At 42.9% G+C, this 27,712-nt stretch overlaps 1 protein-coding gene across 1 annotated transcript; it reads right to left on the minus strand.

The window, feature by feature from the left end:
• Nucleotides 1-407: 407 nt before the first annotated feature.
• Nucleotides 408-26,735, minus strand: LOC119735591. Its single transcript, XM_038209353.1, is given in 24 exon segments — nucleotides 408-2,002; nucleotides 2,459-2,528; nucleotides 2,747-2,832; nucleotides 3,297-3,541; nucleotides 4,790-4,940; nucleotides 6,141-6,235; nucleotides 7,976-8,171; nucleotides 9,807-9,976; nucleotides 10,908-11,264; nucleotides 11,788-12,019; nucleotides 12,921-13,201; nucleotides 14,177-14,401; nucleotides 15,148-15,320; nucleotides 15,842-17,175; nucleotides 17,938-18,279; nucleotides 18,855-18,909; nucleotides 19,593-19,715; nucleotides 20,300-20,355; nucleotides 20,526-20,706; nucleotides 21,171-21,414; nucleotides 21,787-22,290; nucleotides 22,293-22,557; nucleotides 24,270-24,524; nucleotides 26,636-26,735. Coding segments are annotated over 23 exon segments (5,631 nt in total). The 5' UTR covers nucleotides 24,444-24,524; nucleotides 26,636-26,735; the 3' UTR covers nucleotides 408-1,930.
• Nucleotides 26,736-27,712: the final 977 nt, after the last annotated feature.

Here is a 27,712-nt window from a genome sequence, read left to right on the forward strand (position 1 = left end):
TTAATTAGCTTGTGAGTTGACTTGAGACTGATTGACTTGTGATTGACTTGTGATTGACTTGTGAGGATCTGCAACTCTGGTACAATGCTTCTCATGCACACCCTGAGCCATTCCTACCGGGTACATGTAACCAAGGCATCGTTACTGTACGTGAGATTAATGTTAAACAAAACAAATTAATCTACAAAAATAATCAGCAGAAGGTTTGCGGGTCACCGAGTGCCCCAGAGCCATGTAGGGTCTATGGTGTATGTTTGTATTTGCCTATAGGGCTCGTTCAATGACGGCCATCTCTGTAGGAGAACTGCAACTACGTATTTTACGCAATCAAGCACGCAATGCGCAGTGTATAAAATGTTCCAAACATGTGCGCTTGTTGCTCGAAATGTGTTCGAAATACGACGCAGCCGATGTGCGTTATGCAAGTTGACGCTCAAAATGACGATGCACGTGGCAGGTCTGTAGGAAATGACGTCATTTGAACGAGACCTATAATAATACAATACCCACTTCTTTTGTTCTGTATATGCTTGTACAGGTAAAAACACTTGAAACCCCCAGAAATTCCAGATATCAAAAGGGATTCTTTAACAATTCTTTAACAAAAAAATCTGGAAAACTGACAAATTTCACTCCTTTTGGGAGGCAATAGGAGAATCATGTGCAACTTAAGCAAATAATTTGAACTAATTCATAATGAGCCTTTTAAAGTTGAACGAAGAAATTGACTGGCACGGGTTTGAAACTGCGGCCTCCGAGTTACCGTTCCGGTGCTCTACCAACTGAGCTATGAGCCTTATGTTGGCGATTCCTCAATATTGTTGTTCAAGGGGCGCTTGTCATTTGAACATTTGTAATAAACAAGCCTTATCCTCTCTGAATGATCCCCGTTTGCTACTTGCCAGGTCTGCATCGTGACTTTGGGCATGATCCCTGGCTGCATGGCATAAACGGGTTTATGGCTTCTGAGTGGCACCCCATTACCAAAGACATTGATGAATTAGGGAACCCCCAACATAGGGCCGGATAGCTTAGTTGGTAGAGCACTGGAACAGTAACCCGGAAGTCGTAGGTTCAAACCACGCTCCAGTCAATTTGTTTGTTGAACTTTAAACATTATTGTAATACACCTAGTCAGTTTCCCTTTGTGGTTCATTTGATAATATAATTTATAATGCTGACTTTTTGTGTAACAATAAAGAGAAATGTATGTACACAGTTTTTCAAAGCTGAGAAGATTATTAAAAGTAGAGCATTTAACCAATGGTTGAACTGACTCTTTCATTTTAAGGCACACAAGTCTTGGTCAAAAGACAGATTCAAAACAGTCACAGCACTTTTAGGTTAAGGACACTTGGACGGAAGGATGCATTGCCTATCATGCCATAAAAAAAAAAAAAAAAAAAAAAAAAAACACAAACCTTTTGTCAATAGTGGTGCAATTAGGAATTATGTTTGCAACGTAGAACACTTTCTTCTTTATTGAATAGTATTAACTATTCAAACACAATACATACGTAGAATTTGAAAACTCTTTTCAGTAACCACTATATGAAACTATACAATACTTTTTTTCGCTGAATAGGCAGTACCTGAATATTATACATCTGTAATATATAAATCCAAATTTAAGCATTCAGAACAACTTGGTGTGTTATGTTCAAATCAAGGACGGAAATAGCTTATACAACTCTTGCTCAATACAACACAGAAATATCAATCTTTTTTTTAATATAATTTATAGCACTTAATGTAATGAAAGACGGTGTGAACAAAACCAACATATACATTCATCTTATACAACCTTTGCACTTGGTCTATTATTTACAAAAAAAAAGAAACTGTTTCAACATCTTGAAAAACAGAATTTCAATTTCAAATACTTGAAAAACAAATTCAACTTGAGGAACTGTGGTCCAACTTACTGACATCAACAGGGGACGATTTCACCCTGGCTTCGCGGAACAAGCTCGTTGAAGAAGAACTCTAAATGCCTTGATGCCTGTAAGAAGAAATGGAATACTTTTGCTATCACCACGTTGGGGTCTACAACGCATTTACTCACAATTTTGGGTGCTACAGTGAGTAATAAGAAGGGCCGTTTGGGGCAGTACAGTGACAAAGAGGGTTACCATTTGCGGGCAGGTGTGGTCTATCGGTAGAGCACAGGATTCATGATCCTGAGGTTGTGGGTTCGAGCCCCGCCGGCCATGCGTGTTGTGCCCTTGAGTAAGGCACTCTACCTCAATTACTCCTCTCAACCCAGGTGTTAAATGGGTACCGGTATTATTCAATGCTGGGAAGGTAACAGACTCGCTGTGGAGGAGGTGTGGCGATCCCCCCACAGCAGCATATGAGTCTGGCCCAATCGCTAATGAAAGAGAGATGGGCACTCCGTTCCTGTGAACACAGGTTCGTCCCCTTTAACTTTACCCTTTTGCCATTTTTTGGAGCCTACCTCTTTGGGATCTTTGGGTCTGAGGATGTGCTCTCCGTATTTACTGATGACAGACTCCTTGTCAAAACAGCTGCATCAAAAGAAGACCAAAACAAAAATCAATACAATCACAAATTAACATTTGTTGATAAGCAAAATTTTATGAAAAGTACAGTTTGCCCAGTGCTTCTGGTAGTTGTCAAGAAAGTTTGCCATTTAAACATTCAAATGATTCTCTCTTATCAGCAGCAGATTTCATAAGGACATGTATTGAACTACAGGTTCTTGACAATAGAACAAATCACCAACCTTCCCAAAAGAGCATCAAAGCAGCTGACAGCGTTGTCTCTCTGCACAGCGACCACAATGCTGGGCCCGTGACAAAGAATCTTGGGCTGAAATGTAAACATAATTAGGAATACTCTCTGAAAGATAACACAACAGATTGACCCTCGAAATTATGGACATGACAACATTTTTCCCCCCTCACAATATCGCTGACAAAAATCAAAACAAAAATGAAAATCACAAACCGAAAAAGTAATAATTATACAGTTGAACAAAGAAACTGAACAGAGCAGCATTTGAACCTGTACCCTCCAGATTACCAGACAAATGTTGGCGGGTTTCCAAATTTTTTCAATATCTTTGAAAAATAATTTCCCTGTCTTTGAACAAGTTTCTCTTCCTGCTTTATGAAAAAAAATAAAATACTACACAGAAAATAGCCAAGGACAAAAAAAAAAGAAACAGAGAGCTTCAACAAGATACACTGAAGACAGAAGAAAATGCCAGAAAACTACCCCCTCAATAGAAGGCCTAAAAACAAAAGTAAAGGGAAAAATGCCTAAAAACACACCAAACTGGGGAAGGCCTTGGTATAGACGCCGCTGTACTCCTGAGCCTGATCCTCATTGAACCACACCATCCGCATACCGACAATGGTGAAGCCGTGCACCAGCAGTGCATCCACGACCTCAATGTGACCCCGGTAATAACCTTTGACCTTGGTCAGCAGGAGAGGCGGTGTCAGCAGGAGACAGTTGGTCTGGCAGAGGGCGCTGTGGGAGGGCAGGAGGAGGTCTGTCGAGCTGGTGCTTGAACCTGGGGATGATAACGGTTTGGTTTCAGGGCAATTCCGTAAAATCAAATTCTCTGCGTACGTCCGACCACATGGTGTACAAGGTTCTTTGCACATGATGTTAAGGTGGTGGTACCTTAGCTTGTTCTGTATTGTGGTACCTTTGTTTGGTCTATACTGTTTTGTACTCATTACATGTCACATTAGTGATGTATAACATTTACTTTTCCAAAAGTAACTCATTGAAGTGTCTGACATGTACGTCCGAATTAAATTGCCCTTTAGAGGTTTGAAATGTATTTACCCTAACACCTAGGTATTGTGGCTTGAAACCCTGCTGAACGCAGCAACATGCAACACTTAATAATTTGGTAGGCTTCCTTTGGGATCAATGCAAAAGATCCTACACATGACGAAAACGGCCTTCTTAAGAAAGTGGCTAGTTCCACACACCACGTTGGACCTCTGTGGGGGGGTCCTTAAGTAAACAAAGCTCCCTTCACTGCTCCACTGTCCCACAGAGATAATCACTTGAAGGTTAAATGAATTACGACCTGTTTTCTTGAACTATACTTTCTGGTGATTGTGGTTTATGCTAGCATAGCAGTAAAAGATCGTTCTCTGCCATTTATTTATCGATTTTTACAGATCACCATATGAAACAAGTCAACATTTCAGGTACGTTATTATGATAACACTTTTGTCGGCTGACAGATTGAATTTAGCAACGAAATATTATGCTTGAAATCTCTCAGACAGAGTGACCTTCACTCTTTTATGGAACGAATTAAATGATAAGTGCTGATAAATTAATCCCCAGGGCAGACTTTCTAAAATGGTGCGTCCCAACCCGAGTGGCCTATATGGTTGGTCGAGTGGCCTATATGGTTGGTCGGGTTGGTCTTAAGAGGAGTGCTCACGTCATGATGCCTTTCACTGTGGCTTCAGTAGAGAATGAGGCATCCCCAGTCCACAGTAAAACAACAAACTTACTTAATAACCTTTTAAAATTCTCCTGGGGAACAACAGACCTGGAACCAGTTAGTTCATCGCATTTGGCTCAGTGGTACAATTGCTGCATTAGTAAGAAGGCTGTCACGGCTTGAAGGCCCACTCATAAAGCTTTGTGAATTGTTGTCTCTCAAGTTCTGTAAGAGACACTGTCTATACAATGCTTCTTAAAATCGTTGACTAGCGAACCACTTATACATTCACGTTTGCCTGAAGTCGCATACGTTCAGATGGTACATTATTTGAGCCTGTTTTTGTACCTGAGCCTATGGAAGTCAAGGAATGTGTACTGGTGACGGGAGACAGTAGGCTGTCGTTAGAATCCGTTCTGACTGGGTATGGCTTGGTGACAAAGCGTCGATGGCCAGCCTGCTGGTATCCCATGACCGAGTCTCTGGCTGGACAGATGATCTGAATCAAAAACAAAAAAACCAAGAGTGCAAGAATAAAAATATAAAAAGAACACAAATATGAAACAAATTTTGAATTTACTTCACCCCTCGGCAAAATTCCATATTATGAATAGTTTGGTTGCAGTACCCGATGCTATATCAGATTCGAACTAGCCAGCCGACCCCGGCAAGCTCTGCGGTCGAGTGGTAAGACGTCTGCACTAGTAGGTAGGAGGTTCAAGTCCAACCCGAGTGATTCTCTCTCACAATCACTCGGGACAATACTGAGTATGGGGTGCTGTGGTCCAATAGGTACTGTGTTCGACTCGCGTGCCATGGTACATGAGTTCGAATCCTAACCTTGGGAACATGGTACTTGTGTTCTTGAGCAAGGCACTTTACCGTTATTGCTTTATCCTTCAGATGGGACGTAAAGCCATAGGCTCCGTGTGTTGTGTAAAAGAACCCAGTAACATTTATCGCTAAGAGAAGGGCTTAAACCCCAGTGTTTCTGGCAGTGGCTGCAATATGCACCGCACCACCTTGTAAACCTTATAAGGTGCTTCATAATGGGTCTCATATTTCTCATAAACTTTATGTACCTGTCTTTAATATGATAGACATAATTTCCAGCGCCTTGAGTACCTAATTGTTGGTAGACACGTTCGCTATACAAGACTCTGGTATTATTATTATTATTAAAAGTGTATATACATGTACTTTGACGTGGCTCACAATAACTGAGTTGCTATTATTTAAGAGCGAGTCTTGAACAGACTTGGAGGGATTCAGGTTCATTTTTTCTTGGAAACTCTCCTTGGCAGCTCTTGACTAGGCCTCAAGTCCAAAAGCGATATTCTGGGTTCCCAGCACTTTATGAAAACAAAAGTCCCGGAGTTTTCCTGGATATTTCCCTGAGAAATCTCCAAAATTCCATGAGAAATGTTTCACTTTAACAAGGTTGCTGGGAAGTCAAGAGGTGGTTGCAGCGATGTAAAGTAATATTCACACTGCATAAACACTAAAATTTATGCCAACATAGCTTTTTAGTGTTTACAACTGTTTAGAAATGTTTGATGAGTTTTAAACACTCTTGGGGCCAAATAGTATTCTAAGCTTTTTATCCTGTACTTAAAAAAAAACAGCGTATGTAATCGTCCAAGCTCTCTTTTTCAGTTTTGAGACTCGTTGAAAAAAAAAACCGATGATTTATTTTCACCTTATCAGCCTGTAGATCTGCAGTCTCCCTGCAGCATAGGCCATCGGGGAAGAGAAACTTTTGCTCGTTGACTGCTGCTTGGTAGCTCTCAGAACCTAGAACAGAAAATGGTATACACATGCGGTACTGCTAACTGTGGAGAGTTATAAGTGGAGAGTTATAAATACCTTGGCCAAACACTGAAGATGGAAGACACCACGAGAGAAAAAGTACAAAGTAGGATCAAGGGAGGATGGAGGTGTTTTGCAAGGTACAACAAATAACCGACAAGGAAATTCCAATATCATTTAGAAGGACTTGAAACCAGTGTGTCCTAACAACGATGACTTATGGGGCAGAGACATGGGCAACAACCAAAGAGATGGAACAAAAATTGACAACAACACAGAGAGCCATGGAAAGGAGAATGCTCAATCTATCATTATGGGACAAAATCAGACATACCTTCATAAGACAAAAAACAAAGGTCAAAGATAGAGAAGATCAAGGAAATGAAATGGAGATGGGCAGGGCACTCAGCAAGAAGACAAGACAACAGATGGACCAAGAGACTCACAGAATGGCAACCAAGGACAGGCAGAAGAAGAAGAGGTAGACAAAGGAGATGGAGAGATGAAATCACCACATATATGAACACGGCAACATGGAGTAGAATGACAAACAGAAGAGAATGGAAACTGCTTGAGGAGGGCTTCATCCAACAATGGATGACCACAGCCTGATGATGATGATGACTGCTAACTGTGGCATGGTAACTTTTAAGAATGAGAATAAGTTGTCAAACTAGGAAGGGCACAGAAACTGACACCATTTTGACGAAGTGACAATTCTGACCGCACTACAGCAAAACCAAGGTTTGAGAAAATCACATTTCAAGTTGGTTGATTTTTGAAATTGCGTTTAATTTTGTATACATTTCTCCCCCAAAAATTGGAAAGATATAATTGATGCAATTGCCCAACAGTTAAATAGCCAATCCTTGTCTCTATTTTCATTTTAAAAAACATGCGTAATTAAGGAGATAATAACTAAATAGATTCAGCAGTTCATCAAAATGGAAAAAAGAAAAGAAATTAGAGCATGAACACATTCGTCACACATACGTAGCATGTGTTTGTACACAGATTCAGCAGGCGCCATGTATATTTTTATAGATTCGCCGCATGAAGCATAGAATGCATTTTCGTCACTTTGTTGAAATGCAAATTGTCAACATTACGTACTATAACAAAATGTAAAATCAAAGAGACGAGGATTCGTCACTTCGTCGAAAAAGCAAATATGAGTTGCCACACGTTTGCCACTTTGTGTAATTATCCTAATTAACAAACAGTGCCGTTGTGTGTCTTGAAATTTGGCGGATTATGTTTAAAATACCAGTATGGGGCGGATTCGTGACTCCATCGGATCGGTGACAAACTGTAACATACTGATTCCGGGTCCCTCCACAATTCAGGAGATAGTCTAGTAGGAGTGGGTGCATTTAGCATCGTCTGGTATTTAAAACATTTCAAGAAGCACTGTATACTAGGACAGTGGTGAAGTTTGTGACTGTTCTTTGGCTGATATTTACTAATAGCATTTACATTTAAAAAACACTTTTTTTGGGGGGGGGGGCTGTCCACCATATCAGGGATGTGTCATTACTTTTCGACCAGTCACTTAGCCGATGTTAGGCAAATTTGCTGAGGTTTTTCATGATAAGGAAACTCTGCAAAATGACCGACTTCAACAAAACTGCACTTTGGGGAACAAATAAACAAACAATGTGTTCTTATCCCCCCCCCCCCCCCCCCCCCCCCCCCGCCCCCGCCCTCCAAAAAAAACCATCATACCATGAATTCCATTATTGATGGGGTCTGCTCCATACATGCCCCTCCATAGGAACTGGCTCTGCCGTCGGGCATCCTGGGGGTTGGTCGGTCCCAGCAGGTCCAGGAGCTTACGGACGGCGTTCTCTCTCTGCAGGCACAGCAGCAGGACCGGGCCGGAGGTCAGATGCTCCTGATGCATGGCGCACAGCATCTTATCCTAGTCAACAGCAACAGGCACAATACAGAGATGAAACTGGCATATGGCAAAAAAAAATCGGAAAATAAGCCGAACAAAAATATGTGTCCGAAATCTGGGCCGCGCTGCAGTTACACACATGTACATGCATGTACAATACACTTCATGCCCAATTTCCGGACACCAACTCCTACTTTATTTTCGATTCAAACAAAATTTTACGATGAAAAAAAAATGGTCAGTGTTTTCATTGCATAAAATGCCTGAATTACGGTTAGAGTAAAGGAGTCATCAATAAAGAAGTTCACTTCTTACTTGAGAAAATTGAGGAAAAAGTCCGAAAGACAAGGGCACTGTTCATGGTGCTTCAATCATGTCCATGATTCAACCACACAACTCCACTACTCCACTTGCATTCATACGTGGGGGGAAAAAATCAGGCATTATTGTCTTTCTCTTCCAACAAATGCCAGTGAAATGTTTCGCTAATGCTCTCTTCGCTATCCTCGAGATAATCATCACGATTTTTAAAGCATTACATTTGTAGAAATTGTAAATTTGAAACCTCTGAAAATTGCACAACATAATGATTTTATCCACTGGATCGTTCACAAGGCTACCGTTCCCGACCGGCCATGTGCTAGCGGACGGTATGGTGCGGTACGTACGCTGTACCATTGCATATTCGCACACACGTGCGACACAGTGATTTTCCATGTCACCTGTCAATGTTTAACCTTTTGTCCAGCCGGAGAAGGCTCCGATCAGTGTTATGGCCTGTGTTTCTTCCGTTAAAACACTCCAATAACGACTGGTGAAAGAGATTAAAACTACGTTCGCGATGATTTTAACGTGCCATTTCCATCGACTTTCCATCGACATTTCTTCGAAATTATGATTGAAATAAAATGTCATTTTGTGAAAAAATCATTACAAAATCAAATTTTGTGGGACACACTGTAAAAAAATCGGACAATTTGTTGAAAAATCCAAAAAGTTGGATTTCCGATTAAAATTGGAAAAGTTTCATCTCTGACAATATAAATAGGCACATTTATACATGTACACCACAAATAAGTTTTATTCACGAGAAAAAAAAACATACTCTGGGTTCAAGAAACTCGACGCTTGCCTTTATGATTCCCACTGTTCAAGATTTCTTTTCACTTTATAATGCAATCAATTTTCTGTTGTTTAGTTCAACTTTGAGTCTTTGTCACTATTTACTTTTAGCTACTGATCAGAGGTGTTTTTCTTGATTTTGTAGATGATTTTGTTCTATTATTTTTTTCTACCTACATATTATTGAAATTTCTTGTTCATTTATCGGGTTTGCCTTGTTACCATGGTTTCTGTTACATTCATGTTGTTGTGCTTATAATCCATTTGTCTGTATGTTACTCACAGGGTCCATACCCAAAAGGCTAAGCATTTTTATGGATTCCGCATCTCTGTAGTATTTATTATCTGCTTATAATTACCTTTGTTCTCATGTAAATTAAGAGATGAAATAAAGTCAAGTCAAATCAAACAAGTTTTGAGGGTTTTTTTTTTTTGCCTTGTGTTCGGAGAAATCATTGAAAGAGGAAAACAAAATTAGAATACTCCTGTTTATTACTTGACTTCCAAGTCATGAGAAGGTCCAACAACACGCACCTCTTTGTCATCCTTGGGGACAAGTTCCTTGGCCTCGTTGTCACCGATGACCGTCAACTTCAGGGCCACCAAGGTGAAGTTCTGCTGTGCTATCCGCTTCAGGATCTTGGACAAATGCTTGCGGACGGCCAGGGGTTTGATCACCGCCACTGTTGTCAGCAGTCGGGGTCCTGATACGAGAGGTAGCAATATAAAAATGAAATTATGATTATTGTGCAGAGGTGCCATATACAGGAGACAAGTGGTTGTGCGTACTCTGCTACATACAAGCTAGTACATTCAAGAACTGTATCCATGTTCCTGCATAGTGTCTACTATGGCACATACGTATAGGGTGATGTAGCTTGTATGCCAAATGCCAAGTTTCTGTTGCATAATGTTGCTGATTACAGTGATGAAACTGGCCTTTGGGAAAAAAAATCTGTGTCCAAAATCTGGGCCGCGCAGAGTTACACATGTACGCATTTTTTGTACAATAAACTTTGTGCCAAATTTCCAGACACCGCCTCCTATTTTAGATCTGAACAAAATTTTATAGTGTGGAAAGTCCAAGACATTATCGTCATTTTCTTCCAGCCACCGTCAATGAAACTATCTGTTATGCTCTATTCACCATCCCCAAGATCATCATTTTTACAGCGCTGCATTTTGCACAATACAATAATTATAATAATAATAATACTAATAATTTGGGAGGATAATCATCCTTACTTGCAGCTGGTATGCTGAATTGCGAAGGACGCGGCTACAACGTGGTCGGGCCGCTGGCACGTAAAGGCGCCTATGGCTGCCTGCCACATCGACCCATATATGACCACGGAGCACAGCCTGAGATCGAAAGTGTTTGATTTTTCCGGAGGGAGGAAAACCGGAGGACCCAGAGAAAAACACTTGTGGCACAGGAGAGAACCAACGCACCAATCTACTCACATGCGATCCGCGGCCAGGATTTGAACCGTGGTCACCTTGGTGACAGGCGAGCGCTTTACGCATGGGTGGCATGGACCTTCCGGTCTCCATGAAATAGATGGAGCTCTATTAGTGTGTCTTAGACTACTCTAGAACCAGCTTTACTAGACTTGCCTAGTCCAAGGATCTTACCAACTAGCATGGCTTTGTAGATGGACTCCTCCACCACCAGCATCCCCTTGCCTTGCTGCTTAGTCCCGCCCTTCACTTTCCCCTTTTTGCCCTTGGATGACGGCGACGACAGAGAACCCCCCTCCGTGGTCTCCTGGTCGGCCCAGGCAAAGCGGGCCGTGGACAGCTCTTCCAGGCTGGGGCTTCGCAGCGGAGGCAGGTAGGGCAGATTGACCCGCATGGAGGGGTCGGCAAAGAGCTCCTGGTCGCGGAAGAACAGGGTGGCCTGCCGGAAGGCGGCCTCGGCCGACAGAGATACAATGCGTTCTAGATTGGCGATGCCTTTGCCGGGCAGGGCACCGGTAACTGGCGAGGTACCTGTGAACATTTAAAGGGGCTATAAATGAGTATAATGGAAAAACAGTTTCTGCACATATTCACGACTCTGAATTTATGAACATCATAATATTGCTGCTGTCTTCCCTTTTTGTTACACACTCTTTAATGTGCCTTAAGACTTTACTGTGAATATAGGAACCAACAATGTATGCCATTGAAAACGTTTGTAAAATTTGTTCATTAAAACCAACAACCCAAGGTAATCAACTACAGTTCTAAAACTGAAATATTGCAGCAACTAAGGATGCTTTAGCAACAATTTACTGCTGCATACACGCACAATCCAAAATGGCAAGAAATGCCCTTAGAACCGGCAATACAAAGACCGAAAATAGGACACAACAAAGCATTTCAAGGACCCCATTTAAAACAGTCCATAATTACATGGGACATTTATATCATTGAAACTGTAGAAGCAAGACTCAATACTTATAGTGGACTTATCTAAATTTCTCTCAAAAAATCTTTGAAGGCTCAAGATTGAAGTTTGACTGTAACCTACCCAGGATGGAATGTACAAGCTGCAGAGCATTCAGCCCCCGTACGGCGCAGACCAGGGCAGGGTTGGACGTCAGGGCCTGCACGCTGGCCTGCCAGTAGCGATCCCCAACCTCATAGGGAGTGAGTTCCTTGGCCTGGGAGGCAGTCAGGGATGCTAGCCACTTGATGCCCAGGAGCTCCAGACCCTGACCGATGGCGGAGGTGGGGGAGGGAGGGGGTTGGTTGGGTGGATTCTGAACATTGCAAGAACAGGAAAGGACTCAATGAAACCGTGCAAGCAGTGACAATTTTTGTTTGCACTGGCCTAACCACACACAGACTGGAGGAGACCTCCGATGAATTCTACGTCTATAGCATTATTAAATAAATACAATGTATGTGTGAGTGACTTGGGACTGACTTGACACTGTCTTGAAATTGACCTGTAATTGCCGTATGATTGACTGAACTGCCTAACAACCGTCTTGTGACATGACTACTGATTGAGTTGTGACTGACCTCTGACTATGTCTGATTGACCCGTGTTTTGACTTGTGACCAGTCTTCTGACCAGAACTGTGATAAATCTATTACAACTCTGTGTAACAGGGATCTTTCTAGTGGGTAAAGCCCCAGAAGTTAATTCCAGGTGTTGCCAACCATTTTTCAGGGCCCTGGTCCCCGAGGTCACCCCCTTGTGAGACTTATAATGTGACTTGTGACTGCACCTTGGACTAACTTGTGAATGCCTTGTGATTGACCAGTAATTGACTTGTGTCGGACCTGTGACCATCTTGCGACATGACCACTGACTGACTTGTGATTGACTCATGATTGCCCCCTGACTTATTTTTGACTGACTTGTGACTGACTTGTGAATGACTTGTGACTGACGCATGACATCTAATAAAGACTGACATGTGACTGCCTTGTTATTGGCATGTGACTGCCTTGTTATTGACATGTGACTGCCTTGTTATTGACATGTGACTGCCTTGTTATTGACATGTGACTGCCTTGTTATTGACATGTGACTGCCTTGTGATTGACATGTGACTGCCTTGTGATTGACATGTGACTATCTTGTGACTAACCTGTGACTAACCTGTGACTAACATAAGACTGACTTGACAACATCTCTGTAGGGTTACTTACAAATGGGTACAGGCCCAGCAGTTTATTCAGGGTGTTGCCGAACGTCTTCAATGCGCTTGTTCCGGAAATGGTCACCACCACCACCTGCTCCAGCTCCGGGTTGGTGTAAAAGCCACCGGCTGGGGACGTCAGACCAGAATGCAGGAGGTTGCCGCTCGGAAGGCTAGTCAGGTCCCCACCCAGGTGGGTAAGGAGGGACTCTGAGTAAGGCACCATGTGGAAGCACAGGTTGGCAGTCAGGGTACCAGTTGGGCTGTTTTCTTTGATGGTGGTAAGCATGCCTGAATGGGAATGACAGGAAAAATTGTGTTCGACTTTTAAAAATGTAACAATGAAGATCTGTCTTTTGAATAACATCACAAGTACCAATTACTGCTGTGCATCGTTGAATAATTTAGTAATCAATTGTTCTAACTAGGATTTTACCAAATATTTGAAACATGACAACCAAGTTATACAAATACTTGCTCAGTGTCGACAACTGGCAGTGAGTTTATTCCTATGGCTAGTGAACCTTTTTTTAAATGGTATTATTTGTTTAAGAGATTGCTTTCATTGTAAAGCCCACCCAGAAAGAAAACAAATGATGGCAAAATGGCCATAATTGACCCGTGCAACCCAAAGTTATGGCCAAATATATCTCCATCAAATGACATTATTTTGTATAGGAAATGCTTACAAAAATGGTAATTTTTTTGTGATATTGAATAAAAGTGCAAATAAACACTTAGGTAAATTTTAACTTGTTTTTTTTCCACTGTTTATCACAAATACTATTAATTTCAGTTGGTTTTGAGTTGTTAAAAATCATAGTATGCAATAAAAATGTTATAAATGTACTTTTACACTAAAAAAGACCGACGGCAAGGTTGACAAATGACTAAGTCAAACCAAAAAAGCGGGAGAAAATCTGGACCATCGGTAGAAAAACAGCGGAAAATAAAATGTGGCACGCTCAACAAAAAGGCGGAAATCTGCTAAAGATTTAGTGGAGATTTCACACCCCTGAGTATTCAAATTACATCACGAATATTTTTCATCATCTTCTCAAGACCGCTCACATTTTTCAAATATTGAATCGTAAACATGCTATTCAGATATTTGTTGGATAATCGAATATTCATATATTTGGCCCAGCCCTAGTAGCAATGCGTATGTGCCACCATCAGTGTTTAAAACAAGTTTGAAAAAAGCAAATTTGTCCAATTTTTCCTGAGACAGTTTTCTAGCTAAATACCCAAGGTGGTTAGATTTACCTTTCATGCACATGTACACCATCATTGCTTCCATCAGACCCGCCCCATGATGCATGCCATTCTCCTTCCTCAGCAGCACCACCAGCGAGGGCATGGGGGAGGGGTTGGCCTTGGGAAACTCCGCCTCCAGCTGCTTCTTGAGCTTCTGCTCGTAGTGCTGGGCGGGGGAGGTGGGCGTGGTGCAGGACAGCGGGTTGAAGGCGCGGACTTGTGCCCCCATCAGACCTGGTCAAATGTGGCAGTGAATGAGCGATTTGATGCGCCGTGTTTGCAAAATGGGAGGGGCTTTCAAATGTCCACATGCAAAATGAGAAGGGCTACGGGAGGGACTTTGATATCCATTTATGCAAGATGGGAGGGGCTAGGGAGGGACTTTGATATCTATCTATGCAAAATGGGAGGGGCTAAACAGAGGAGTGACTTTGATGTATTTCAAACAGGAGGGGTAATAGAGGGACTTTTATATTCATGCTGCCAAAATGGGCAGAGAGAAGGGAGGGTCTTTGACATTTATGAATGAAATGGGAGGGGCTACAAAACTATACAATTACACCAGCCTCATGCACATATATTCATGTCAGCAGGTAGGGCCTATATGTGATGGGATCAAGCTACATGAGTCGTTTGTCGACCCTGGTCCAAAAAAAAAAAAATTGGTAACAGATTTCAAGATGCTGATACCATCTTTAGTTCAAAAATTATGGAAGTCGGAACACCAACAGATGTAATGAAGTGATGTGATGAAGTGGCCCTATTTTGGCCTGTATCTCCACATAAAAATTCCCGACAAACGACTCATTTAGCGTGATCGCATCATATATTTTGAATAACAACAACAGGAAGGTTTGTGGCTTGCCGTTGGATTGAAGGCTGGAGGACTTGTGAGTGCCATGGGATGCACTTTGAGGGGCCAACATAACCCACTATTGCCATTTTCATCATTCTGAATCCCTGGAAAATTGAATACAGACCTAGCGCAGCAACCCTCTTGTTATTGAGACGCAGTCTGCGGATGCCCCTTAGCTGGTAACCCCTGGTCTGGCAGGCCGACAGGATGGATCCTATGCAGTTTGGTGGCACGATGGGAGAGACCACCAGGAAAACGTCGCTCTGAGTGGTGGCTACCAGCATTGAGGGTGGTTTCCTGCAGTACCAAGTCAATTTATTGAACCAATAAAAACCCGTAAAGCATTGTATTACATTGCTTTTATTCCCTCAGGAATAATGCGGGGGCGATTTGGGGCAGTACAGGGAGTAACGCATCACGCATCGGTCTGGTGCTAAACAGCTGATCGAGACCGCTGGTCAGGTTGTTTTTCCACATAACTGATCATTGTATCGAAGGCAAACAAATGTTCAACGTTTGATCAAATCAAAAAAATATTTGTTTTTTACTTTTATAACAATGCAGGTGAATGTTCTTCTTTAAAACAGTGCTTTCAGCTACATGTACAAATGTTTGTTCCTATTTTGGCAAGAAGTAATTGTAACTGTTTGTTTGAGCTAACAACCTTGAAGTCTAGTAACATTTTTCCTAGAATGAGAGACTTTGGAGCTCTGATTCACAAAAAAATAATTCAGGGTTTGGTTTGGGCACTTTCTCACTGCATGATCAGCCAGTCACTGGAAAATATAACTCAGTAAGAAGAAGTGTAAGTGCCTTACCTTATGACTTCCAGGCCTTCTTTAGCCCAATCACCCAAGTCAGACTGAGATCCTTTCTTTCCTCTCCTGCCTTTCCTCTCCTGCCTCTGCTGGGAGGCGGAGGCAGCTGTGGATCCGACGTCTACCACTCCACTCTCCGGGACCCGTCCTCCAAACCAAAGGGCCAGCTCATAGCTGACCCTGTTGGGATTGCGCGGACAGTAAATAGGGACCTCCTCGCGAGTCTGGCCGCCGAAGAGCGCGATAAGAGACTGGGGATCGGTGCGACGAGCAAGCTGCGGGTCTGACGGCCCGATGGCGTCCAGCCAGCGGGTTCGAGCCAACGCTCCACGAACAGCAATCGCCAGGATCGGGCCCACCTTGTTCATGTGCTCCAGAAGCTGACTGCCATCCAATTCTCTGCGTCTTTCTGCCCTGGGGCTGTGGTCAGCTGTCAAAATCTCCTCGGAGTGGTAGAGCAAGCGGACTCCGGCAATATCCAGGCCTTCCTGAAGGACACGGTAGAAGAAGCCCATCATATGTGTGGGATGGCTGTAGACAGACTTGTAGACCAGGCTCATGGTGTTCTGGACATCGGTGTAGTTGTCGTACTCCCCGCTGGAAGTCTGCTCCGAGATGACCTCATCTGAGTCGATGGTCTGCCAGAAGAAAGCAGCCTCCCCAGACCCAAAGACTTTTTGCACTGACGCCCGATCTTGATTGACTGTCAGCAGCATGGACAATGGCTTGGAGCTGATGTGCGGCAGGGACGGTACATAGGATCCATCCTCCAGGACTGTGTCGTAAGTGGTCTGGTCACGGCCATCAGTGATGTCGCCGTCCCGGCGGATGGCGCAGGCGAAGGTGTTCTCCACCCAGGGACAGACAGTCAGTAAAGTGTTGATGGTCAGGAACTTGGAGAGGTGGGACTGGAATAAGGTGCTGTCCCTGGTTCCCTCCTTTCCAAGACCCTTGGTCTTCCGTTTCAGCAGCTGTTGCTTGCCCTCACTGAAATTGGTTGGGGTTACCGCAACATTCAACACCAGCCCGCCATCTTGGTACACCTGCTGGAGCCCCACCACCCAGAATGGAAACAAATCGGCCTTGGGAAGCTTCTCCACTTTGAAGCCTTCTAAGAGGTAATCGAAGCTTGGCGGGACCAAGGAAAGCAGCCAGGACAGAAGCAACTGGTAGGTGACGGAGATGCGTCTCTCGCTGGGTGAGCGGCTGCTGACAGGACACCGCTGAGGTATGATTTCACCACTCGTAGATAGTTGGACTGTTAGGAGGGCACAGTCATGATTCTGCCGTAGGATGGAAGGCAGGCAGTGAGGGGATGTAGTGTAAGAGGCCTCCTAGTTAATGTAAAAACCAAAAGAAAATTGGAACGAAATTCATCATTAGATATATGCCATTAGTAGTGAATTTTGTGGACAGGCTCATATTGTTAAGTTCAATTTGTTTTTCCTTTACCGAAATATTTTCCAAATACTGTATACATACTCAATGTCGTCCCCAGTGATGGTATGAAAAAGCTCAAAACTACTCGGGGGGGGGGGGGGGGGGGGGGGGGGGGGGGGGGGGGGGGACCTCGAACCCACAACCTCCTCCTTACCAGTGCAGACATCTAACCACTTGCCTACCGTGCTTTGGTTGGTTCGAATCTTTTATAGCAGCAGGTACCACATCCTAACTATTCACATTAAAGATGGAATTTGAGTTGGGGTGATGTATGCTCCATATTAGGTTTTGCCCTTCAACAATGTACTTCTTTCTATCATACACTGTAATATGTGTTTTGCTTTGTTCATGTAATACTTGCATCAATATATGTACACACAATCAAAGTTATTCCAGTCATCCCACTGGTTGGAAAACTATTTGTCAAGGCACAGGGAGAAGTATACTGCAATTCATGGAAGTTAACTGCAATTTTTTTCGGCCATAAAATTTACTTAGAACCAGGCTTTAACCTATTAGTCCCTGCACCTCCTAAAACTGTCTGTTAGTCTCTATGCTGCGCCAAACGCCCAAGCTCTGTATAGAATTATGGGTTCAGTGGGAAGGAATACAATGTGTTGCAAAAGCAAATGTGTGGTTTAATGTATGAGACTTACCATGTCATAGATGATTGGCGTGGTTCTTGCGGCGGGCCTTTTGCCGGAGGCAGACACGCGGGGCCGGAGGACCTCCAGACGCTTCTGCAGCCGGGTCCTAGCTGCCCGCTCCTGCTCCCGCTGCTCCCGGAGCTTCCTCCGCATCTCCTCTTGGAGGAGCCGCTCTCGCTCCTGGGCCTTGTCGGCTGCGGTGGTGACGGTTGGGGAGGGAGGTGGCGTGGCGGGGAGAGCCTCGGAAAGGGTCTTCTCCATTAGGGTTAGGGTCTTCTTGGAGATCACTGGAGGGGATGCTGGAGAGGCTTTGTCTTGGGGTGTCTTGGCATGGCTTGCTGGTGCTGGTGTCTAGACAGACCATAACAAGAGCACAAAAAGTTACTGTTAAAGTTGAACGGGGGAAGGAAGTCCAAGACTTGTGGAGTGTCATGGCCTAGCGGTTAAGAACACCGGACTCATGCTCTGGTGTTTCAGAGGCAACAGTGGTGTGGGTTCGAGCCCGGGCGGACACTTGTGCCCTTAAAAGACACTTAAAAGGGCACGGCACTTAACCATTATTGCTTCGTCCTTCAGATGGGACGTAAAGCCGTAGTTCCCGTGTGTTGTATAATGTATAAATGCACGTTAAAGAACCCAGTACACTTATCGCTAAGAGAAGGGGTTCGCCCCGGTGTTTCTGGCATGTCTGGCAGTGTGATTATCTTCAGCCATGAAGTCTGCACTTGTAAGGAAGAATAATTTTGTTTTCTCTGTGAATGAAATAATTGGCACTGATTATCACATCTGCCAGCACAAATTGAAACCCTGAATTGATCAACAGCTAAGTCATCTTCTGATCAACTGTTCAATGTTTGTTGTACTGCTATACAATAATATATGTTTGTCCCTGACTGTTCCTTTTCTACCTCTGTTTTGGATCTTACCTTGTCGGTTTTCGGCATGATCACCCTGGGTGGTGGGGTGGCTCTTGATGATACTCTGTATAAAGCGGGAGAGAAGAGTTGAGAAAAAAGTTACATAACATTCGCCATTTGGTGTGTTGGAGACTTGATTTGTCCATGGTTCAAACTACTTAAAGAGAAGTATCCAGCTCATGGACACAAACAATGTAATCCCTTGTGAACACTGAATCTCGCTCTTTAACCCTAACCGCCCTGAATCCTTCAAAATCCTCTTTGCCAAAGTGGAGGAATTCGGAGGAATGAGGTTATGTGGCAAAAGTGTGTTACTGATTTTGTACGATGCACTTTGTCAAGGTATTTGGCCGGACCTTGTGTTGTTTGTGCTCAGCCATGCATACATTTAGGGAAACATTATACTTGAAATCCTCCGCACTGCTCCAGGATGTCACTGGCTCTGCCTCAGCCTATTGACAGTGATTGCCAAAGAGAACTTTCCAGGATTCAGGCAGTGGTCACCCCTCCAAGGACCACATTCAAGAAATAATGGAGGAAATTGCAGGATTGAGGCTATATATGCTATTTTTCCACGAGGCCAATTGGAGGATTTTGCAAGATTGAGGCTACATCCTAGCAAAAAGGCCTAGGGAGTTATAAGCTATTAGCAGTCCGTTGCAGCGAGCTTATCATTACCAGACCCTATATACATGTGTAGGGTAATTTTCCTGGTAAAAGCAAAGACGTGTTAAGTCAGCAACTGACCCTTTCTTGGCTTTGGTGGGAGGCGGGGAGGAGCCCTTCAATCCTCTCTTTCTGTTCTCTCTCCACGCTTGCAGGTCCTCCTCTTCATCATCGCTGCTCTGGCTTCCATCAGACTCACTGCCCCTGAACAAATCAACACCTAGTTTAATAATGGGCTTCATAAAGTAAAGTGAGACCTGTGCGATCAAAGTTAGACGATGTTAAGAAACCTTCAGCACAAAAGCAGTGGCAAATTATGTCCATTTTGTTCAAATCCTGCCAATTTTCTATGTTCACTCAATTTTACATGAACAGTAAAAGTATGAAAGTCACTTCTAAAGTATTTCAAATTTCCCAACGAGATGGAATACTCAAACAACCAGGTGGAACCTTGCACAATACATGTGTCTATGAGCTGCAGCTTTAACTGCACCTCTGGTTCTTGTCCAAGTATTTCTCTTTCCATATGGTATATTCACAGACTTCTTAAATCCAGACATTTGGGAGAGAGTTCCATACTGGGCCACCACTCACATTCCCTAATATGATCTGAAAAATACCAAAAGTTGTAAATCTAATGAAGAAACATTATTTAAGGAGTGCAAAAATTCTTAAAATACTTATACTTTTTCTGTCATGGCCCATAGACTTAGTGCAGGAGGTCTGAGTAGTGGCTCAGTATGGAATTCTCTCCGACATTTGAGATCCAATAGGCAAAGCTGACTCACCCAGGTGAATTCAGCTTCAGAATTCTCTTCACAGATTCTGGTACAACGTCTGGAACCTAATGAAACAGAAAGTATCATATACTCATTATATTGTTGTTTAAAACAATAGAACCCATCATGTCATTTCAAAAACCAAGACCCAACCGTGCAGGTCCCAAATGCTAAAACTCATCCATGGCATTAAAAAGCAAATTTACGATATTAAAGTATGAAGAGAACTCCTTACCTCCACTTTCTTAGCTACTGTGGTCTCTCGAAGATCCAGAAACACAGTCTCTGTTCTCTCTTTTTTGCTGGAACTTGTCCCTATCCCTATGCTGTGAGTGGAATGTTCCATTGGGGGCCTGTTTTGAGTTGACACACCAATGGATGTTGTTGTTTTGTGCCTGTACACTGGATCATCCATTCTGTGGGAGGGGGAAACAAAAATAATGTCAGGGTTTGCAATTATTGAAGATAAATTTAGCGTAAAATTATATCCATGTTGCATTTACCACAGCAGCATATACCCAAGCTGCAGCAAAAACTGCCGATTCTGAAAATGTCTTTAATGGTAAAGCACTACAGGTTGAGTACAATAATCATTCAAATAACTCATGTACTTTTCAAGTTATGGAATTTTAAACATAACCACCGTTTGAAAGTTCTGTCCACGGATCACAAGAACGTAAGTGTTCTTTCAGCAAACGAAAACAAATCACATAGGAATGTGTGTGAATTGTTTTCGTAGGATTAGGGTTAGTGTTAGGGTTAGGGTCAGTCTACCTGAACAAGTGGAACTACACAGTAGTGTTTCGTTGGACTAAAAGCACTTGGGACTATTGAGACGTAACCGCTGCATCTTGCTGGGTTCAAGGTCAGCACAACTTACCCCATGTTGGTTCCCATTTCTCTCATCTTGCGGTCCTGTTTAGTCGCTCCCTCAGCCCAGGCCACCTTGCGGCCTGACGCTGGTGGCATGTCTCTCTGGACTTTGGCAGTCTTACAAGTGGCAGTGGCAGTCCTTGGGGATTCGGAAGTGGCGCCAAGGAGCTGGGTCTTGGAGAGGGTGCCAGAGGACTGCTGGACGCAGAGCTGGGCTAGCTTCTCCATCAGACTTAGACTGTTGCCTTCAGCTGAGGGAGAATAAAATGACCTTGCTGAATCAAACAAGATCCAACAGTTTAAATATTGGTTTTAGCCTTTTATCAATGTAAGTCAATATTAAGTTCTAAAAAATAAAGTGATAAATTTGGACCCCTAGTGGAAGCTTAGCCCAGACTCACAAAATGAAAACGACAAAATTGACAAGATAGAACAAGATTGACAAAACTGACAAGACAATGATACCAATTCAAAGAGAAAAGCTGTAAACCTGATATCTTTTTTAAATGCGTTCACTGAACTGGTGAAAGGTCTTTGGTAAAGTGCCAATTATATAAAGAAAACTAGACATGCTACAATTGGTATCAATTTGAACTTGTTTTTCTAAGCAATCATCTCAAAACCTTTCTGTGTTCCATCACCACCTCCTGTCTGAGGATGAATGGGCTGTCGGCTGTTTTCATCCGGTCTCCTGCTCGCTGCGGCAGGAAAAGATTCCAGCAGCAGGTCCAGGTCAATGTCTTCCACATCCTCCATGGAGAGTTGGGGCACCTGCGACGGGATCATCGACGAGATCCTGCTCTCTGCCAAGTCAGTTGACAGCCTTCTCTTCTTGGTCTCCTCGGCTGTGGATTCGGTGTCAGCAGGGGGATCAGATTCACTCGGAGCATTCTTGTTATCCATCACTGTGTCTGGAACCACAGCAGTATGCGTGCCTTGGTTGTGTGTCTGGAATGTACTGTATGGTATAACATTTGAATTGCCAGTAGGCTGACTCGGAACGCCGTTTTCCCGGATGCCTAAAGTATTCATGAGATCTGACCAACTGTGTATATGGTTGTTGTCACTGCTCGTCTCTATCATGTTTGTAAACGGCGACCCTTCGTTACCCAGCAGGGAATGTGCAGCCCCACCTGGACGATCGACGGGTCCAAGGCCATCAGCTCGGCCGCGCTACTGTCACTACTGTCCGAGGTCTTCCTGCTGCTTGATTGGCTGTCAGAGTGAGCAGAGTACCGGTGGAACACGTCACGTTGGTCAAAGACGTTGGTTGGTTCCAGGGCAGAGCGCCAGGTTTCCGGCGACATCTCAATTTCCTGGTGGGGGTCATTTTCAAGTGGTGTCGGAGTCCTCAGGGAGCGGCTGACGATAGCAATCTCTTCATCAGAGCTCACCTGTAAAAAGAAAGACATCAACAAGATGTACTATCGTGAGAATCTGGGGAAAATTCTAACTAAAAAGACTGCAAATAATTGCAACTTTACCTTTTTTTTTTTAATACTACCAAGTTTATCCAAAGTTTGACGAATTTATTCAAATGCATACCAGTTGACAATGGTTTGGTCAAATACTGGGAACATTATAAGATGGAATATTTGCGCCAGGGTGATAAAAATCAAATTAGGTTTTGCCCTTCACCGACGTTTTTAAATACTGTATACTCAGTGTGTTACCTCCCGAGTGAAAGTTGGAAAAAAATCACTCGGGTGGGACTCGAACCCACGACCTCCAGCTTTCTAGTGCAGATGTCTTACCACACGAGTCCGAGTCCCACCCGAGTGATTTTTTCCAACTTTCACTCGGGAGGTAACACACTGAGTATACAGTGTTTAAAACGTCCGTGAAGGGCAAAACCTACATGTAATTTGATTTACTGGGAACACGCTCTGTATTGTCAGGTGTATTAATGTAACAGTGGGAGAAGCCATACCTGCAGGACTTCGGCAGCAGATTGACAGACACTGACCGACACTTGAATGCCAGTACATGTAACTGCTATGGAAAATGTAATGTCACGATGCTACGGCTTTGTGCAGGTTCAGATGAAAAAAGGTCGTGCATGCTCTTTGCCATGTGCGCTTGAACCAGTGCGCACACACATACATACAAGTGTGGACATTTCCTTGGTTTCGTGTAGTTAAGAAAAACCAGTGAAAAAACACATTTTTCTCAAACTGTGAAACTCTTTCAACCCAATTTTTTTTCTATATGTATGATCCCCTTTAGTGTTAATCTTCATTTTGGCATGGATAAACCTAACCCAAAAAATGCCTCTAAACCTGTTTTCCAGAAATGGGGAAACACTGTGTGGACTTGCCCAAGTCCACATAACATCGCTTCTATCTGGTTTATGTGGACCTCTTTTGTTCGGAAGTCCACACAGTGAATGTACATGTACATGTAATGCCTACCTACACGGGACTCATGATGGTGTGAATTCCACACTGGAGTTCTTGTGCCTGATCACATACCACCTACATGTACCATGTGTACTGTTCCAAGTGATATACAACGAGCGAGTCCTCTGACACTATCAGAGAAGCCCTTGGTGAACTGTACAAGTCTGTTAACTGAAGAGTCATTTGATGTACATGTATAGGGTGTCTCACACACACAAAAATGCAGCAGTCAATTCTTTTAATATTAAAAAATACTACTCTCCTTTTGCAAAACGTATCTATAGAGTCCGAAAGTGTAGTAATACTCTACACAATGGTCTTTATCCCATCTCATTTGGACACCCCAGTCCAGAGTTAAACGTGTACAGCTAATTAAATGAAAGGACTTGAATTCCAAATTGGGCCACTTGGCACTTCAGGCATTCACTTACACGTACCAAGAAGGTGAGGAACGTGGCCCAAACAGATTTTGACAGTCTTTACAAGCTCTGTCGTAGCTTTTAAACATAAGGTCCTTCAAATCACACAGAAGAAAATCCTGTCAAGCCTTGACAGGATTTTGTGGTAAAGAAATACTGTATTAGGCCCTACATGTATCTCATGGTAATTTTTTTACCACAAAATGATTTAGTTTCCTCAGAAAAAAATAAGTTGTTTGGCTGCTACATTATGTTTATACGCCATAAAACTGCCGGTATTTTACTCACATCAGAGATGTCAAAGTCGATGGACGGGAGATTGGCCTGCACATCGGCAAAGATGGAGTCCAGCTTTGGCTGCATGCCAATGCCCTCTGGGAGGGCGGGGACTTCGAAGGAGGCGGAGTCACCTCCGGGGCTCACCACGCCTTGCTTAGTACCGGTCGGCTTTTGCTTGTCCATAGCTGGTGATGTGATACTCGGTGGCTTTTGTGAAAATGAAGTGTAGCCTCAGGTTTTGGATACCTTCATGTAGCCCATCGTCTTGAGAATAAAATGGTACAAAGTAGGCCATATTAAGAACCAAACTGAGTGTACTTGTTGTTTTACTAGACTTGTACATGTATGCAGATAGGCCATTTCAAGTGGGGATATGCAACTATAGGGCCTACATGTATGTCATATGCATAGGCCTCCCTCTGTATTGTATAAACTTTTACTGAAACAATTTTGTTAATATTCTGATATTCAAGGTGTCATATTGTTCAGATATATGACAAGAAATATCAGAATGTCAGTTTTGAGTGTCATTTAGTCAGCTCTTTTGGTGAGTGTTTTACATTTACATGTAAATATAGTGGATATATTGTCAGCAGTAATCCCTATCAACAGAGGGTGCTGTACTCTCTAAGGCGGCCTGAATTACCACCAACGGTTGTGTAACACACTTGGTCTAGTGGATAAGCAACGGATCTCATGCATGAGCGGGAAGACCTGGGTTTGATCCCCTCTGGTGAAATTTTTAAGGGTTTTATTCCCCATCTCCCCCAAAAAAGAATATTCTCCTTTTATTATTTTAACATGTCTCTGTCTCAAACACTTTACTGCAGAGTATTACATTTTCTTTTTCAGATTTGTGGCTCTGGAGGATTTTTTTTAAAGGGAAATAAAGTCCGAAATTGTAAAATGGTCTGATTTCCCATCTTGTGAAAACGAAGTAGCAACAATAATGTTGGCATGGAGCCAGACTAAAATTTGTCACCGGAAAATGTCTAAGAAAGTACCAAAAAAACAGGAACTGCGCATGTTCAGAGCATATCTGGCAAGCTAACGTTTACTAAATGTTTGCCGTCTCCGGCTAAATATCCACTGCCTTACATTTATTTCATCTTTCGGGATACATTTGTTACAACAATTACAAACAGTAACATTAAATAGGCCTACTCAGAAATACTCCTAGAACTAAGTATGAGGCTCCGCTCACGCGGAGCCTCGGTCATAGTTCTATGAGCAGATTAGCCCCACTAGTGTGGCCGTCGGTATGCTGCGCTGAACCTAAGGCCACACACCGTGGTCTGCGCACTACTGAGGACGTTTTCATAAAATTTGCAGGGAATTTCTTACATATGGTTGTATTCTACGATGTCCCATCTATCACTTCTGGGATGCTTAGGTGTAATGATGTTCAATTTTCCGAGATATTCTTGAATCTTTCTGGAGCCCATATGCACTCGTGAAACGTCCGGTGATGGCAGCCATTTTGAATGTGACAAGAGATGACCTCAAGCTGTGACGTCGCGTTTATGCAAATTGCTTGTCGAGCGAGGGCGCGAGTTGCAAATGCGACGGCTGTTTCCTGTGCCGTGGATCCTGAATAGAGATCAGTGCACGTGGCCCCCAGACGATAAATGCATGGTACAGGAAACAGCCGTCGCATTTGCAACTCGCGCCCTCGCGCGCACTCGACAAGCAATTCAAGAATATCTCGGAAAATTGAACATCATTACACCTAAGCATCCCAGAAGTGATAGATGGGACATCGTAGAATACAACCATATGTAAGAAATTCCCTGCAAATTTTATGAAAACGTCCTCAGTAGTGCACGGACCACGGTGTGTGGCCTTAGGTTCAGCGCAGCATACCGACGGCCACACTAGTGGGGCTATGAGCAGATGAGTAACTCAGAAATACACAAGAACATTTAGACAATTATAACTAGCAGTAGCAGTCTAGCTACAACAACACTGAGTAAGAGTGAGATAATTTTTACACGTCCGCATAAATAGACTAGCATGAGTAGTAGTAAAGTATACAACCATCCGAGCAGTGAAAATGACTCTTCCAATGGTGTTTAATAGTAGTTTTATTATACGTGCACGAATTCACAATCACCGCGGCACATTCACCCAGTCGTCACGCGCGCTCTGCACAAGCCTGCTGCAGTGCAGCTGTGCAATGCAGAAAATGTCATATTGAAACGTGCACAAAATTTACAAATTGCAGGCAAAGCCAAAGCGTCCGTAGCTACGCAAGGATCTTCAGCTGTGAACACGCTTGTTACGTCAATATGCAATACAAAAATATACTATACGTGAACTCCTTGCATGCTAATAATTGCTATGAATGATTATACATCAAATTCTGTATTTCTTACCAAATGTTTGTCGATAAATTTAAGAAAATCTCGAAGTATTTTTGAAGTTCGTTCGACTTCGAGCGAGGAGCTCGTTCGGTGACATCTTTGACCCGCGAAAACCCCCGGATGTACATGTAGACTATGAATATTTATATTTTGAAAACAAGATGGCGGCCTCCATCTTTACCGGGTCGTCGTCTGCTACGCATTGATCATGTTGCAAATTCGACTTTCAAATTAAATTTTGCCAATACATATGTGTGAAAACAATATCTAAAGTGGCGAATCTGAATCTGAATGGTAGACTTGACAAGGCATCCATCAGGAAACTTCACAATCCACCAACTTGCATTACGCCCCCCCCCCCAAGAAAATATCTATATAAAAAAGAAAAAAAAAACAGGCTAATTCTATAGGCACTTCCCCATGAAGCTTAAGCTCAGTGAATAAACTTACTATTTTTTTCTCCAAATAGTATTGAATCATTCTTTGAATGAAGAGGCATTTCTTTGAACATATCATGGTTAACATGGTTAAAGGGAATATACATCATTGGCTTTTGCTGTATTTTTCAGAAATGAACTATTTGAGGGGTTTGTATAATAGATCAAATATTGTTACACTGACATGTTTGAAGTTTTGTGTTCAAAAATGCTGGAAAAACCAAGAAAAACAAAACTGTTTAAGTAGTCTGGTTCCCTGACTTCACTACATATAAAATGGATCAATTTACAGATGCCGGAAAATTGTAAGGTAAGGGTACCAGTCTAGCTGGCCTGCACCCGTTCATGAAAATGTAACCAATAGCAAACAAAATTTGGACTAAACTAATGGTAAATTTGGAGCAGTAGTTGAAAAATAGTTAGGTTTTTCCAACGGTGGTCGGCCGACCACCGCAGGAAATGTTTACAAAAATACCGTTTTCTTGAAAATGACTTCACACCAGGTGGCATAATTTTACAGGATGCTTTAGACTGTCATTTACCAACATCCGATTAAGGTATTTTGTAAAAACTTGGTAGTTTTATTTTTCGATGTTTGCAAATGTTGTATATTCCCTTTAATCGGCTCTGCTCTACTAGTCACCGTCATTAC

Source organism: Patiria miniata, unplaced genomic scaffold, assembly GCF_015706575.1.
Source record: "Patiria miniata isolate m_02_andy unplaced genomic scaffold, ASM1570657v1 HiC_scaffold_29, whole genome shotgun sequence".
NCBI lineage: Eukaryota > Metazoa > Echinodermata > Asteroidea > Valvatida > Asterinidae > Patiria > Patiria miniata.